General features: G+C 47.0%; 2 protein-coding genes and 1 long non-coding RNA gene across 6 annotated transcripts; 1 reads left to right on the forward strand and 2 right to left on the reverse strand.

Annotated features, from left to right (window-relative positions):
• Window positions 1-43: 43 nt before the first annotated feature.
• LOC147237128 (uncharacterized) lies at window positions 44-2915 on the forward strand. 2 transcript variants are annotated; one of them, XR_015105973.1, is made up of 3 exons: window positions 44-176; window positions 491-657; window positions 2093-2915. It is a non-coding gene; the product is annotated as an uncharacterized LOC147237128 (long non-coding RNA). The 2 variants fall into 2 exon arrangements; XR_015105972.1 differs by lacking the exon at window positions 44-176 and having other exon boundaries at window positions 188-657.
• A 328-nt stretch (window positions 2916-3243) lies between these two features.
• naprt (nicotinate phosphoribosyltransferase) lies at window positions 3244-12746 on the reverse strand. Its single transcript, XM_086144413.1, has 13 exons — window positions 12365-12746; window positions 10329-10456; window positions 10163-10245; window positions 8845-8975; window positions 8651-8766; window positions 8085-8281; window positions 7873-8013; window positions 5568-5652; window positions 4834-4914; window positions 4633-4735; window positions 4024-4181; window positions 3825-3932; window positions 3244-3743 (listed from the first exon to the last, which is right to left on the reverse strand). The coding sequence occupies exons 1-13, from the start codon at window positions 12609-12611 to the stop codon at window positions 3657-3659; spliced, it is 1665 nt and encodes a 554-aa protein (XP_086000539.1). The 5' UTR covers window positions 12612-12746; the 3' UTR covers window positions 3244-3656.
• c1h8orf82 (chromosome 1 C8orf82 homolog) lies at window positions 12618-15848 on the reverse strand. 3 transcript variants are annotated; one of them, XR_015105970.1, is made up of 4 exons: window positions 15517-15840; window positions 15330-15378; window positions 13959-14498; window positions 12618-12754 (listed from the first exon to the last, which is right to left on the reverse strand). XR_015105970.1 is itself a non-coding variant. In XM_086144428.1 (4 exons), the coding sequence occupies exons 2-4, from the start codon at window positions 15679-15681 to the stop codon at window positions 14032-14034; spliced, it is 681 nt and encodes a 226-aa protein (XP_086000554.1). In that variant the 5' UTR covers window positions 15682-15683; window positions 15807-15848; the 3' UTR covers window positions 12950-14031. The 3 variants fall into 3 exon arrangements, 2 of the variants coding, with proteins under 2 accessions (XP_086000554.1, XP_086000562.1); XM_086144428.1 differs by lacking the exon at window positions 12618-12754 and having other exon boundaries at window positions 12950-14498; window positions 15517-15683; window positions 15807-15848; XM_086144436.1 differs by lacking the exon at window positions 12618-12754 and having other exon boundaries at window positions 12950-14498; window positions 15517-15683; window positions 15820-15840.
• Between the last annotated feature and the right edge of the window lie 88 nt (window positions 15849-15936).

Below are 15936 nucleotides of genomic sequence, written 5' to 3' on the forward strand. Positions count from 1 at the left end.
CTCACTCACTCACTCACTCACACCGGAGACCTAACAACTTGAGCGGTCGAGGAACCGAGGCGACGGACGCCGGGTTATGTAACGCGGCAGCGGGGTGCGGGGCGGCGGCGAGGCACCGGCGGCCGCCGCGGGGCGGCTCCGCGGACGTGGAGCGACGGGCGGCCGCGGCGAGAACCGTGAGCGTTCCCGGCCGCCGGACCATTCTGCTCTCCCCCAGCCCCTTCACAACCGCTTGGTACCGCCCGCCCCTCACCGCCCCGCTCCCCCGGCGGGATGCTGTATCCCTCCGCCGGGTTCTAACCGCGAAGGGGCGTGCGGGGGTTCTCGGTTCTCCTCTGGCCGGGATCCCGCTCCGTCCGCTCGGCTTCCGCGGCCGGGATTGGTCCCGGAGAGGAAATTAGGGCCAGCAGACCGGAAAAGATCCGTTTTTCTTTTTTCTTCTCCTTCCCTCCCTCTTCCTAAGCTCTCTCTCTTTTTCTCCGTATCCGAGGGAAGATGAGGGGAGCGGCGGGAGAGTCGTGGCGGGCAGCGGGGGAAGGAGAGCCGGGGAGGCGGCAGAGCGACACCCGCGGGCCGCCGGCGGACGTGCAGCCGCCGCGGAGGAACATCGGAGTCTCCGCCGGGAACCGGAGAGTCTAGAAAAAGCAGGAAGTGCAGGTGTGCCCGACTTCCGGTGCCCACAGGTGTTTCCATTTGTCAACAAACATATGCATTATTATAGGTGTGTCATTACCTTTAGTATTATCATCATCATCGCAATTATTGTGATGTGTGACAAATATATACATATATATATATATGTGTGTGTGTGTGTGTGATATGTGTGTGTGTATGTGTGGCAGGGGAAGACACGCATACACACATATATACTTGTGTTTCTGACTGTATTATAGAACACATTTTTTAATTATTTTTATCAGTCTTATAATTCAATTATATTGGTTTCCATCGTTTCCTATGTTTTTTTGTGTATGTATTTTTTTTATCAAGCTAGCACACACATACCCGATAATGAAGCCTGTCAAAGTTAATCATTTAAAAAAAAAAAGTCAACAAGAATTAAAAAAAGCTATTACTTCTGTGTACACGGCATCATTTGCAGTGTTTCTTATGACACTATGTTAAACTGTATCCTCCCTATCTAAATAGAAATCTGAAATTCTATTCTTTTTAAAATTCAAATAAAAATATAAATTCCACATTTTATGGAACCTTCAAGGGTCAGCCAGGAGCCTGCAGCTTCAGCTGTGCAGCAAACATTCTGGTTGAAGTGGTGTGTTATAAAAATTAAAAAAAAGTTGAAAATTAAAAAAACGTGCACCTGATGTGTCTGGAGCACATCTGGTGTAAGAACGTTCTGTACTGCCGATGGGCCGCTTGGAACGGCTCAGAGCTTTTTATCTCTCTAAAATGATTTACAGTATTTCATACCTTCAAGCAGCTGCGGTGGTTGATGCAGATAGAATGTCCGAATAGAAGTATTTAAATTCACCTTCCATACAGTATAAGAATATAAAAAAATAGGTTTTAGTCCCAGTATGCCAATGAACTGTGGAGTATCTCAGGGATCAATAGTGGGGCCACCTTAATTCTTATTTCATACAGGACACATTGGAGCGCTGTTGATTTTTTTTGTTTTTAAAAATGTTATTTCAATTGAAAATGTAATTTTCCTCATCTGACTTCAGCCCTTAAGAGCAATTTCAATTTGTGAGTTTGAACGATACTAGCACGCACGCACACACACATACAGCTAACCTTGCTAACACCGTAGCTTTCTTTGTAAACACATTTAGGAGTGTGTTCGGTCAAAGTGAGTCGTCTCAGGATCCACATCTGCGGAGGACGGAGGGCCGCAGCGTGCAAGATTCACCCCGAGCGCCGTCGGTCCGCCGCCGCAGCTTCGGCCCCCTCCGTGTCTAATCAGCTCCACATGTGCACATGTGAGCCGCTGCTACCGCCGGCCGTCAGCCAGCCAATCAGAGCGCGGCGAAACACCTCTCACATGTCCCGGAGCAGAATGCGGGGGGAGGCAGAGGTTTTTAGTTGCAGCTCTTCTTCTTCTTCCTCTTTTTTTTTTTTTTGTTTCCAGATCCAGGGGGATCCGAGTCCATTCCCGTTGCCGGATCGTGATTCCTGAGTTGAACAGGACGAAAACAATCAGCGGTGACGAGACGCAATCAGCGTGTTTTGTCTCCCGACGCCGCTTTTACACTCCAACTGAAGCCAGCGAACAATGAAGCCTTGAATTAGAAACATCGAGTTGGAACGGAACGATGATGACCTCATCCCGGGTTCGTTTCAAGCGAGGGGACTTAAAGTAGGGCCCCGGGACCCCAAAAGTGCCTGAAGGGGTTCAGAGGAGGTTCCTCAGATAAATGAGTAATGCCATTTTTTTTTCTATTTAAACGGACATGTCATCCGAAAAAGAAAAACATCCACCGCGTTGATGTTGTTCCCCCCCTTATGGAATACGATGGAACTGAACCTCGTTTCCAGCGGAGTGAACAAAGCTACAAAAGAAAGATAAATATATTAATCTAAGAGAAAAAAAAATTAACATCTCTTGCATGTAATCAAGCCTCTAAAAGTAATGGACAACAAGCTAAGTAGCTAATGCAGAAATGCATGCTTTTCCAGACGTGCAGTATGGAGGCATTTTATTAGCCTTTTGGTTGTTTTATTTCTTTTGAAAATATCAACTTTGTGGAGGAACATGAAATTATTTATATCTTTTAAACTAAAAAGGTTAAATAAAAACATTTGCATACGAGAATTAAACTTAAAATTAAATTCACACAAGTTTCTCAACATGGTCAATAGATCATGCCAGCTATTCATTTGAACAAAAGAAAAATTGTTATTTTTGTCTCTCACTGCATCAATAAACTAGGTCAGTGATGGGCCCGGTCCAATTTTCTTCAAATGTGTTTGTTATTTTTTAAAAATCCCGCCTTTATTATCATGCCGATGCACAAAACGCAGGAAAGACTCGACCAAGGTTGTTTTCCTGTCCCTCAAGTCAGTATATAAACACACTGTAGCAGCTAGCAAATTGCCTGTGAAAGACTGGTGGTCGAGTTACAATGCTAACGACGTTTCATCGGGTTGTGTGTATTGTTGTCGGTTCAGGTGACTTGCCGTCACCTCGGCTTGGCGCTTGATGACGTGTGGTCAGCGATCACCTGCAATTAGCATTCGGCTCGAACTGCTCTAGTGACTTATAAAACAACAGCATCATAACTCTTATAGCCGTTTTATTCTACACACTGTTTCTCTGTAGAAAAAACAAAAAAGAAAAATCAGTTGAAAGTGTATTTGTTCAGGTTGCCTTCCGCGAGTCAAGAAAAAAAAAAAAGTCTAAGTCATCAGCAGACGTAGTGCTGGATGACCGTCAGGCTGGTTCACCTGTGAATGTCAGGCGAGGTCAAAGTTAACCCACGGAGTCCATTGGACATGTTACTGTGTCACGTTTTGTCTTCCTGTTATTTGCCCGGGGCCGAGTCCCGGCTGCTGCAGTTTCCTGAGGCGGTGCAACCAGTTTGACGACGGGGCTTTAAAATCTGCGCAGCGACGTGGCTCTCTCTTCCTGTGTGCTTGCGGGCGGGGCCGCCGCCGCCGCCGCCATCTGGCAACCGATTGGACTCTCCTCCTCCTCAGTTGGCCGGGAGAAAGTCGCCGTTGCCGGAGCTGCCTTTCCGTATTTCTGCGGCCAAGTTGTGGAGTTTCTCCGACAGCGCCACCTGGTGGTGGGGGGAGGAAAAACAGGAAAGAGATCAGGATGTCGACATGATTTCTTCGGGGAGGAGGTTTGAGGCACTCACTGTGTAGGGCTCCGGGTCCTGCAGCCTCTTGTGTCGAGGGTGGAGGGCCTGCAGGGATGCCTGGACCTTGGCTCTGCTCTCCGCTGTGCTGCACAGCGGCTCCCCCACCTGGAAGGTCGCGGGAAACGCGCTCATGAGAAAACGCTCACTTCCTGCCTCTGTCGATCCTGGGCGGTTTTCCGCTGCACGTTCTCCTCACCTGCCCTCTAACGAAAACCTCCCGCCGCAGCCGGACGACCCGGGCCGGGGTCACCTGTAGCGCCGGTCTGTCGCAGCCCAGCGGGTAGCAGCTTAGGGGGAGTCCGGCCTCGGGAGGGGCCTCCAGGGCCAGACACACCACATCCAGGAAGGGGTGACCTGCACAATGACATGGAAATGACCGACCCATAGAAAAAATTAAAAAAAAATAAATAAATTGACTCTGACCGAATCGATACAGACGTTAAAGGAATGAATGAAATAAGAATAAAGTAAAAATGAAATAAAACTAATTTAAGTAGAAATAAAATAAAACTAAATTAAATCAAGTAAAATAAAATTAAATAATCTAAAAATTAAAAAAATAATAATTTAATTAAATGAACCGAAGAAGCGGGGTAGCATGTCTTCAAGTGAAGAATTTTAAGTCTAGATCCCATGACAAGAAGATTTCACCGTGACCCGAATGACTGAGAACCTCGACAGACAAAATAAAATGCATTAAAATAAAGTAAAATCATAAAATTGTGTTAGCCACAGAGTCTATCATACCTTTCAAAATAAAAGCTTTAAAAAAAAAAAAAAAATCCTGCCATGACGTCGTCCTCACCCTCCTCATCCTCCAGCCTGTAGACGGCCTTCCTCCCGGGGACGGTGCTCTTCTCAGAGTCCTCGCTGATCTTCATCCTGGGCCTCCCGCTCACCTCCACCAGCTGATGTGCGGACGACGTGACAGGAAGTCAATGCACCAGTCAGGGTGGACCGCCGTCAATGTGTGTGTGTGTGTGTGTGTGTGTGTCGGAGGTGTGACCTTGTACACACAGCCGAGCGACGGCTGTCTGGTGCAGGTGACCAGGTGCGTCCCCACGCCCACCGCATCGATCTCGTTCTCCTGAGGAGCCAGACAAAGTTTATATCAAGTTTATATCAGCCAGTCAATACTTATATTTTACTCAAAAGTATATCCACGTTTAATACGGTTTCCACTGTTCTGACTTATATTATATATATATACATATATATATATATATTGCTTTGAACAGTTTAACATGAAATCTAGTGTGGAACATTTTTTGGTCTTTTCAGAACAATTACATGATTTTTATTGACCTCTTTTTGGCATTTTTTTGACATAAAACATTATCTTAAATTAATTTTAAAAGCACAAAACAAAAAACAAAACAAAACAAAAAAAAAGCAGCAAAATAATTTAATGTAATTTTTTTTTTTAACTATTCATTTTTAAAATTATTATCATGTATGTAGATGCACACACTAATATAGAGAAACAGGCATCCAACTATTAACCCTCTAATTCATACCTACAGACAATTTTAGAGTTTTCAATGGACCTATTTGAACCCAGGAAGAAGAAACTGGAGAGAACTGAGGCAGGAGAACATGGAGAACCAGATTAGAACCTGGAACCCGATCAGCACACCATATTCCGTTTTTAAGAAGTTTTTTAAGACGGTTAATGGAAGTTCTTCCAGGTTCTCCAGCTGAGTTAGAACTCCCCGGAACCATGACAGGTTGTGATGTTACCTTGTTGTTGAGCTCCACCATGGCTTGCTCCGAGATGTTATTGGTGCCGACAATGATCAGCGAGTCGAAGGCGGTGATGGAGAAACTGCAGGAAATAAAAGTAATAAAAATATGGATTTTTAGAATGTAGCTCTAACAGAACGTGGACTCTCCGTCTGGTTCACTTTGTCCAATGGACCAAACCATCCCAACAATATCATGAGTTTGAGACAATGGCCTCTTCCAGCAGGATCACCAATGAAAACTAACCAAGACAACAAAGAGGAGAACTGTTGCTCTATTTGATAGAAGTAGGAAGGGAAGCTCCTTTGAAGAAACCCTGGTGCTTCCTAGTTTTTCCGTTGAAAGCTGCTCTTTGGACTCAGCAGGGGAAAGTCAAGTTCATTCTGGGTGAAGATAGAACTCCATCAGCTACTCCAACCCGCCCCACCTCTTCAAACCCGTTGGACACCTCTTGACTTCAGTGTGCCTGATTTCAGACCACTAGGGGTCGGTAAAAGGCTCCTCTTGGATATGGAGCGATACGTAGCTTTCGAACCTGAAGGAACCCTGGTGCTTCCCAGTTTGTCTGTGGGAAGGTGCAAGCGCAAGTCAACTTCAGACCAGGTGAAGGTACAACTCCATCATCTACTCCAACCTGCGCCGCCTCTTGAAACCCAGAGTCCTCACACAAGGGCAACACCTGGCACGGTCCATTTTGTGGATCATGGACCGGACCATCCCGAGAAGCACAAGGGTTCCTTTAGCGCTAGCATGAACCCAAACCCAGATCATAGTTATGCTGAAATTCAGGGACATTTCTTGTTGGCTAAGGTGACGGACATGCTGACATGTTTGCAGATGACAGTGGGATCTACTCATGTCCACCCCTTTTAACTTGTACATCGACCAAAACTGTTTACATTCCTGTGTACATGTCCAGTTCCCTTCACGGCTTGCATTTCCCTTCACTTTTGCTAGGGTATGCCCATTATTTATAATACGTTTCTAGACGCACTGTGGACAGCAAAGGCCAACAAACATCTTGAACCTCCAGTGCAGTGGTTCTTAACCTTGTTGGAGGTACTGAACCCCACCTGTTTTACATGCGCATTCACCGAACCCTTCTTTATTGGATCGAGGATCGTTTCGTTGATGGGTACAAAGAACAGGCAGAGTAGCCTTTTCATCGAATCTGGCTCCCTTCACCTTGAATTCAGCAAGCGCTACGTTCTTGTAGTTCCAATCTCCACGTAGCTGAAGGAAGCCTTCCCTTAGTTTTGCCGGTGCTGGACTAGAATTGCTCATCTTGTCTTTGCAAATCATGCGGTTAGGACATCGATTCCAATCACGTTCCGTCATACATGTGAATCCGTATTGTACGTATTCTTCCGACCGCTTTCTTTTTTTACCCGACATAATTAGTATGAAGGGATTAAAATATCAAGTACGAAATCACATGACGTATCATCACGACAGTCACAAGTAACTGCAACTGAGCGCGCCAAAATCCCTGCAGCACGGATAGGCCAAGCTATGTAGCGTGATCGCCTGCAGCCAGTGATGTCATCACCAATGTGTGTCTTGACCTCCGCCGAACCCCTGAGACTGACTCACCGAACCCCTGGGGTTCGATCGAACCCAGGTTAAGAACCACTGCTCTAGTGAGAGCAGGGAGAAGGCGGAGGAACATCTGGAGAGGTGGCGGTATCCTCTAGAAAGGGCGTATACACCAAGACACGAGTAAGAGGGACCCAAGTGGAATGCTCCATGGAGTGGAGATGAAGAAAGTGTAAGATTTAATTACCTAGGGTCCACTGTCCAGAGCAACATGGAGAAGAGTTGGAGAAACGTGGGCATGCAGAAAAGAGTGGCGGGTGTGATGAAAGAGTCAGGCTAAGATGGTTGGAACATGGACAGAGGGGTGATGGTGAAGATCTGGGAGGAAGGATGCTGGAGATGGAACTGCCAGGCTTATGGGTGCAGGGAAAGGGGACAAGAAGTTAGTTGGTGTGAGAGAAGAGGATGCAGAGGAGAGGGTTAGATGGAGGCAGGTGATTGGCCGTGGGTTCAATTGATGCAGACGACTGGCTGAGGGTCAGATGAAGGCAGACGATTGGCCGTTGGTTAGATGGATGCGGATGATTGGCTGTGGTGACCCCTGAAGGGAGCAGCCCAGAGGAGAAGAAGATCACATTCTTGACGGTTGTCAGGCAGATCAGATTCAGTGATGACATCATCTCACAATCTCCAGGACAATCAAGTCAAACTCCAGCTTTCTGCCTTGAAAAAAAGTGGTACCAAAAATGGGCGGAGCCTCCCTCACCGCTCGCCGCAGAGCCTGAAGACCCGGCGGACGTCGACTGACTGCCTGCAGAGGTCCCCGCTGTCCAGGCGCACACCAACGGGCCTGTAGCCTAGCTCGCTTAGCGCCAGGGCTACGGCGCAGAAGTTGGGCAGTCCACTGCTGTAGGTCAAGAGGACACGGGCGTCAGGAGAAGCTCAGTGGTTCCCAGAAGGCGGAGGCGGGAGGGTTACCTGCTGACGCTGTAGCTGTCGATCACCGGGAGGAAGTTGCAGGGGTACGCCACGGCGTATGACAGGAAGGCGGCCAGCTCGCCTTCGCGGACCTTCCCGGGATCCACCCCCAGGAGCTCGCACACGCAGCCCAGGCAGCTCTTGGCCAGCAAAAGGAAGTCAACCGGGTCGGGGTCGCCGCTCGCCGCCACCAGGGTCTGGACGGAGATAATTATGAAGTGTAACCCACGTGTTCCGCTACCGTTTGTCAGGTTAGCACGTCATGCTGCTGGAGGTAGGGTGGTGCTCAGCGGCAGCAACAGCGCCACATGCAGCCACCAGGGGGAGGAACAAGCTAACAGACAGCTAACAGTTAGCGAAGACACTCAGCAACAGATCCATTTCACTTCTGGTCAGCTGCCAGAGCCCTGCTAGTTTGTCTGCGAAAAGCAATGGTCCGGGTGAAGGTACAACTCCAGCTCCACCTCTAGGGACATGGAGTCCTTGTGCAAGGACACCAGAATTCAGACCACTTGGGGTGGGTAGAGGGTTCAGCCAGGAAGAAGGAGCAAAGTGGACCCGCTCACCCGAGGCTGCACCTCCTCCAGGGAGGTGAAGGATGTGACGTAGGAGTGCGCCATGGTGCCCGCCACGGGGATCCCGAACAGGAAGCCCGCCTGGACGTTGCTGGTGAGATCGAACCCTTGAGGGATAGAATCCAGATCAAAATAAGACGGCCAAGGTACTCGCCGACATCACGTGACCGCGGCGTGACGCTCACCTCCGATGTGCGTGTAGCGGGAGGCGGTCAGGCCGCCGTCCGGCCCCTGAGCCCGGCGGAGGCCCATCTCCAGCAGCTTCCTCCGGGGTCCTGCCGCCAGACGGAACCGGGCGGCGTTGCTGCACACGAGGCTGGTCGGAGAGGAAGAGGAAACTAATTTAACTTTGTTTCAAAATCAAAGTCAGGTTTGGGGAAAAAAGTATCGGACATTTAACAGATGGCGAAAATGACATATCATTTAAGACTTCAGAAGCCTATTTTGACTTAACAATGGACACCTGTCATGTTTTTACTAATAAAATAAGGTTGGACTCAAGGAGTTTTGGACCGGCACCGGAAATAAAGCATTGTATCCTTTTAGATTACCTATATAGAGAGGATTTTTATTATTTTTCTTCCACTCCGACCCCTTTTTTTTCTCCCCGCTATATTTCTGCTATTATTTCCAGCTTATTTATCAGTGATCATGTCATCTCATTATATGTCATCATACACCTGTCATATTGACGTAGAGAAAAACGAAATAAAAATCGAGTTAAAAAAACAAACTGAAATGTACAAATATATGTCATTTGAATTTGAATATAGAGCAGCAACAGTGCTTTTTTGTACAGTTTAGTTCAAAAATGGTGCAAAATGAAGTGGATTTAAAGACATAAAAAGTATATAGTTTATAGTACAGTAGCAACATGATGGGTTTTACTGTAACTGTGCAAAACCAACCTGAGAGAAAAAAAAACATTCAAACAGAATCTGTTCAATCTGTTTCTTCTGTAAACTGCATTGTTGCATAATCCAGATTGGAGAGGGTGTTAATCTAAAGAGGATTATCTGCAAAGTATAATCTGGAGGAGTGAATCTGGTGAAAACAGATAAAAGCAACTGCTTCAAGAACTTTATTTTTTTGAGCACTTATTTTCTTATTAAAAAAAATATATAATAAAAAATTTATATTTTATAATAGTATATATTTTAAAATAATAAAGTGTCAACCCTACATTTTTAGTTATTTATAATTTAAATAAAAATTTTAAAAAATTGTGTTATTGACGATTATGAACATAATGTGGCGACCCTGAAAGAAGAAGCCAAAAGAAGAAGAAGATGAACAAAAACAAGATTAAACAATTATCTTTTTTCTTAATTATTTGATTCTGGGGGGGTATTATGGGATGGATAGATGGACAGCGAAGCCTCTATAATTTGGAAACCCACGAATCTTTATACCTGGTAGATAAACAGGTGACATCACAGCTGCCGGAAGGGGTGTGTTCTTACACTGTGTGTGTGTGTGTGTGTGTGTGTGTGCGCGCGCTACCTGGCGTAGTTGACCAGACACAGCAAACTGGTCTCCAGCAGCTGAACCACGGCTAGAGGACCCTCCACCTCCATCAGGGGCACCTGCGGACGATGCGCCCCTTCAGATTACACGCCATTAAAACACCTTCGCGAACGACCCGTGACCTTTGACCCCCGGCTCTCACCCTGGCAAAGACGGCGGTGCCTTCAGGGACGGAGCGCAGCGTCACGCCGGAGCAGTCCAGGCCCCGCAGGAAACCGAAGAAGGCGGGGTCGGTGGTGGCGGGCAGCACCGAGCGCAGGAACGCTACGTCTGCGGCGAGAACACATTAACCGCCGGATGAAACTTTTTTTTTTAATGTTTCCTCAAAGTTATTCGTGAGTCATTACTGTGTCAGTCAGGCTTCGTCGGCGCCGCGCCCTTCACATTTTGCTCACATTTCTACAATAATGGAGTAAGATCCTCAGGCGACAGCTAATCTGATCTATGGAATGGAGCTCTGAAGATGGACTGCGAACCTGGTCAGACGAGAACTGCAACTGTGGAAATCCTGAGAAATTTAACATTAAATTCAGCTTTTTTTGGTATTCCTTATGAGAACGGTGCATTTGAGTACGTTATTATTTCTATTTTTTTTTTTTAAAAGGCCTAAAATTGGTGACAATTCTGATTTTGTATATTTTTCTTTCTGGAATTTCTTGTAAAGTTTGGAGAAGCTGCTGTTTCATTTTGTCTTCTTTCTTTTTTTTTGGATTTTTTTTTTTTTTATTTCTTTTAAGCTTTCATTTCTTATTCTTAGATTTTATTTATAGTCATTCCTTTCCTCCCATGGTTTTCAGAGGATTCTCAATATTTTTCGGATTAGTGCAGAATTTTCAGAGGTATTTCATTTTTATTATAATTATCATGACAGATAGAGATGGATAACACACACACATGCACACGGATAAGAAAACACAATGTTATGTTATGACTCCATGCAAACACACACACACACACACTCACACAGACACACACAATCATGCGCACACATACAAACTGAAAGGCGTGTACACACTCAGAGGCGCGTGCACACACACACGCACACACACACACATACAGAAAAAAATGACTGGAACACACAAATATATTGGTGTACATACACTGATGCTCACACAGACGCGCACACGCACAAAAATGCGCTCGTTATCCCCCCACATACAAACGCTGTCAAACAAACCGACGCGCGTGTACATGAACATGCATACGGACGAACACACACACTCACATGATAACCTGCACATAAACACACACACACACACTCACAGAAATAACTTTCACTCAATGCAGGCGCGTGCACAAGCGCACACACAGATGCGCACAATGACGCCCAACACGCACACACGGACGAACACACCCCCGCACACAATCTGACGCACGCACAGACGCGCACACACACAGATACGCACATAGACACACGGTGACGAACACACACTCACAGACATAACTCTCTCTCACACACACGCATCGATACACTCGGACGCGAGCACGCGCACACACAGATGCGCAGAATGACGCCCCACACACAAATTGTCGCGCGCATCAGCGCTCACACGTACGAACACGCACGCACACTGATGCGCACATGAACACACATGGACGAACACACAGACGTAATAACTCACACACACTGACGCGTGCACGCGCACCCACAGATGCGCACAAGGACCCCCCCGCGCACAGTGACGCGCGCATCAACACACACACGTACGAACGCGCACGCACACAGATGCGTGCATACACCCCCCCCCCACACACGGACGAGTATACGCTTTCACGCAAACCGACAAGCGCACACACACAGATGCGCGCATCAACGCACACACGGACACGCACATTGCCGCCTCACACCCGGACGAACGCACGCTTTCACGCAAACTGACACGCATGCACACACACACGCCCGCGCACACACACAGTCGCCACTTCTCTACATGCACTAAGTTGGACTTCGAATCCCCGCAGACGCTGGAATTCCTTTGTGTGTGTGTGTGTGTGTGTGTGTGTGTGTGTGTGTGCGCGTGGGGGGGGTCGTGATTGCACAACCAATATCACGCTTCTGTGATGCAAGAAGAAAAAAAAAACTCAAATATAAATATGAGTTTCCCTTACTTTTTCCCCCCCCTCCCCGCAAGTTTTTAAATCCCACCCGTGAAGCTGTCACGGCGCGTCCACGCTCACCTTCGTCCGTGAGTCGAAAGTCTCGCAGGAAGTGCAGGCAGTCGTGAAGTCCCGCAAGCAGCGAGAACCCGCCGCCGAACGGATTCTCCCGAAAGAACAGCTCGAAAACTGCGGGTTCGCGGTGCCGCCCCGCACGCCAGTAGGCGTAGGCCATGGTGAACTGGTACAGGTCGGTGAGCAGCGGCGGGGCCCACGCACGGATGGAGCGCGCCGGGGATCCGAGCGTGTCGCACATCGGCGCGGCCATGTTTGCTGGCCGTCCGGCGCTTTGCAGCCGAGACCTCTGGGATTTGTAGTTTTTTTGTGTTTTTTTTTTTTTCTGTCGCCCCTCCAACAACTTCTGCTGCTGCTGCTGCTTCGCCTTCTGTGGCTAACTGGGAGCTGTGAGACCTGGGCGACACACACACACACACACACACACACACACACACACACACACACACACACACACACACACACACACATTCCGTAAATACTTCTGCCCTTTGAAGGACTTTACTGCTGGTTTTAAATCACGCAGCCTGACAACCTGTTCTCAATGATAATAAAATGTATAAATCCCCGTGGGGGAATTCTTCCTCTGCAGTTAGGGGGTTCAGTATATATATCTAGAATCATATATGATAATATTTACACTCTTCCTATCGGCACATATTCAAATGCACTGCAGACAGCGAGGTATTCACTGTACAGGGAAACAAGTTTCTACTGTTATGTCACCGTTTGTAATGGGCAGAAAGGGGATCCCATCCTAGCAGCTCTGGTTAGTTTTTACGTTTTGATTTTTTTATATGTAGGCAAACTTGCCATCTCAGTTGTTTTTTAGCAGGAGGCCACTGGAGAGCTGCCAGGACAGGAAGTCGAATAAAAAGAGTAGCGAGGTGCGGACACTAAGAGGTGTCAGGGCGACTGAGCCGGTCTGGGAAGTTGATCAGATTCCAGCCTTGCATTAAAATACATCAGCGGGGCTTGTTAACGTTGCTAGCGTGTTTAATAAAACTGCCGTAACGCCTTACTTTGCTTCACACACACTTCGCCTCACACACACTATGTAATTAAACCATTAGACGAAGAACTCAAGCCCTTTGGAACTGAACATTCTGTGGCTGCATCCAACATAATTAAGGGAAAAGGGCGGTAATCTGATTTGACGGTGGGGACGAGACGACCTGGGGTGTGGGGGCGAATAACTTGGATTTGCATCTTCAGCTCTGAGCTGTTGAATAGAAGGAGTGTTTGTGATTATATTTTAAAAAACGAAAAAACAAAAACTATAAGCTGGTAAGAGTCGTGTATATGTGATTGACAGGTTCGGGTTAAATGCCGCCTCCCGCACACAATCAAATCACAAATGAGTGATTAACATAACTGCTGTGTATAATCTGATTACTCTTGAATGTGATGTGTGTGTGTGTGTGTGTGTGTGTTCAGCCAAACAAAACCTTTCCTGTTCCCTTCAAGGTCTCTTTATAATCCCGTTTCAAATCCCCGGGTCGTTATTTGACGTCCAATCAATACTTTCCTATCAGATCTGATCATTTCTCAACACTGGTCCTTTAATGAGTCGCCTGTCAATCATGAAATCAATAATCACCGGGATCACATGGTTCGTGGTAAATTCCTTTCACAGCATTCGAGTTCGGTTGACCTTCGACCTCCCGCGGAGGTCAGCCCCCCTGCATCCCGCCGCTCTCGTCCTCCGAGGGGAAGGCTCCCGCCAGCTCATTGGTCAGCGTGTGCTGCTGTCCCGCCCACAGGAAGTGCGTGGGCTCCGCCGATTGGTCGCGCTCTGGGGCGTAGACGAAAAACGGGCTGAGCTCGATGGCGAGGGCCGACCTGACCAGGCCGACGCTGCCCGCGCGCTCCGAGCAGGGGTGGTAAACCCGTCCGCTGACCGGATGCATATAGAGGGCTTCCGGGCGGAACGGCGCCGTCAGCTTCTCGGCTCCCCCGCAGAACGACAGCAGCGCCCCGTCGACGCCCGACAGCACGTGGGTGAAGACGACGGGCCGGTCGTCACAGCGGAGGAAGTTCCTCTCCCTGCCGCACAGAGACAGGAAGGGGAATTCCTCCTCGTAGCGACCGCTCTGGTTCACACGCAGGCGAGAGAAGAAGAAAACCAGGAAGTGTTTATCTGCGAGGACAGAAGCACGGAGCAGATAAATCCACCATCAGGAGAAACATCAAGACTATTTTAAAGGGGATTAACAGTTTGAACAGCTGATTATCATCCGGTTTAGTTTAGTCTGCATCATCTGTGGCCTGTAAATCACAAGTCCCTGTAACCACACATAATGGTGTGTTTTCATAACACTGATCTAAGTTGGCAGATAAGTTTTTTTTGATAAAGAGGACAGGAAGAAGTGAACGTGACAAAATAATGGGATTTCTTTCTCTCTATCTAAAACAAGACGTGTGTGTGTGTGTGTGTGTGTATGTGCGAGTGAATGAATCCTTCTATGTCTCTAAATGACGTCAATTACTGAATGAATTGTCAATGTCAATTGTCTGTCCGTTCCAAGGTGAACCCCGCAGACCCTGTGTGCGGGAAAACCAGTATAGATAATGGATGAACGGATAAATGAATGATCAGATTGTTGTTGAAATCTTCTCATCATGGCACCTAGATTAGAATTGAAGAAATTCAAGTCCGCTTGCCACGACAAGATTTCGACAAGAATTCACCATGACTTGGATGACTGAGAATCTCCAAGATCATAACTGACAAGAGCAGATTGTTTAATTCGATTCCGCGATAATCAAATTAAGGAATTAGGATCGATGTAATCGCTGAATCGATGATTCAGAATAAACTGGTCTGTGGTGGTGAAAGAAGACATGTATGTTATTCTCGTTATTTTCTTGAATTACAATATATTGTTACTTTTTATTATTATCATGTTATCATTTTAGATAATCAGATTGGCATTATTATATATACACTATAAGTTGGATTGGTTTTTACCTTTGAAACAGGTCACGAAGTTCTTGACTTTGGTATCATCCAGGAAAAGCTGCAAGCCGAGCACAAACCAGGTCCAGACGTTTATATCATCTTTACTTTTCATTGACATTAAAAAAGAGAAACAAGCCATTCAAACATTTAAACACGTTGAAAAAAAAAAAAAAAAAAAAAAAAAAACAACACTCGCCTGTCCCTGGTGGTCGATGTAGTAGAAATACTCCCTGATTCGTGGCTCAGGGCTCTGGCCCTGGATGTAGGTGGCGGCGGTTCTGGAGAGAAAGAGTCCGCCGGCCAAACGGTGTAGCGCGGTCAGCACTCCGCCGCTGAGCGCCGCCGTCCGAAGCAGCGACATGACTGGGGAAAGCGATTTAAAAAAACGTATTTCGTGTGAATTGAACACGAAAACAAAATCGAAGATGGTTTAAATGACACATTCGCCCATTTTTTTTTTTTTTTTGCTGTAAGACGACGAACAACCTCAATAACACACCGTCACGGTGTTTGTTTTGAAACGGCAGGACCCGGAAGTGTTTACCTGATACAACGGAAGTAGTTTTAAAGTGCTACCGCCAATTGGTCCCGACTAGAAACACAAAAGCCAAACATT

Source organism: Fistularia commersonii, chromosome 1, assembly GCF_037954325.1.
Source record: "Fistularia commersonii isolate RoL2024-O1a breed Wild chromosome 1, RoL_Fcom_v1.0, whole genome shotgun sequence".
NCBI classification, from domain to species: Eukaryota; Metazoa; Chordata; class Actinopteri; order Syngnathiformes; family Fistulariidae; genus Fistularia; species Fistularia commersonii.

What these genes read in the sequence shown, in the direction of transcription:
- naprt (XM_086144413.1), bottom strand. Translation starts at nt 12,611, where the DNA reads ATGGCCGCGCCGATGTGCGACACGCTCGGATCCCCGGCGCGCTCCATC. An exon ending in TGTCTGGTCAACTACGCCAG is followed by an intron (nt 8,976 to 10,162) that starts GTAGCGCGCGCA and finishes CTCTCCGACCAG; the next exon opens with CCTCGTGTGCAGCAACGCCG. An exon ending in TGGTGGAGCTCAACAACAAG is followed by an intron (nt 4,915 to 5,567) that starts GTAACATCACAA and finishes CTGGCTCCTCAG; the next exon opens with GAGAACGAGATCGATGCGGT.
- c1h8orf82 (XM_086144428.1), bottom strand. Translation starts at nt 15,681, where the DNA reads ATGTCGCTGCTTCGGACGGCGGCGCTCAGCGGCGGAGTGCTGACCGCG. An exon ending in ACATCGACCACCAGGGACAG is followed by an intron (nt 15,379 to 15,516) that starts GCGAGTGTTGTT and finishes CTCGGCTTGCAG; the next exon opens with CTTTTCCTGGATGATACCAA. An exon ending in CTTCGTGACCTGTTTCAAAG is followed by an intron (nt 14,499 to 15,329) that starts GTAAAAACCAAT and finishes CTGTCCTCGCAG; the next exon opens with ATAAACACTTCCTGGTTTTC.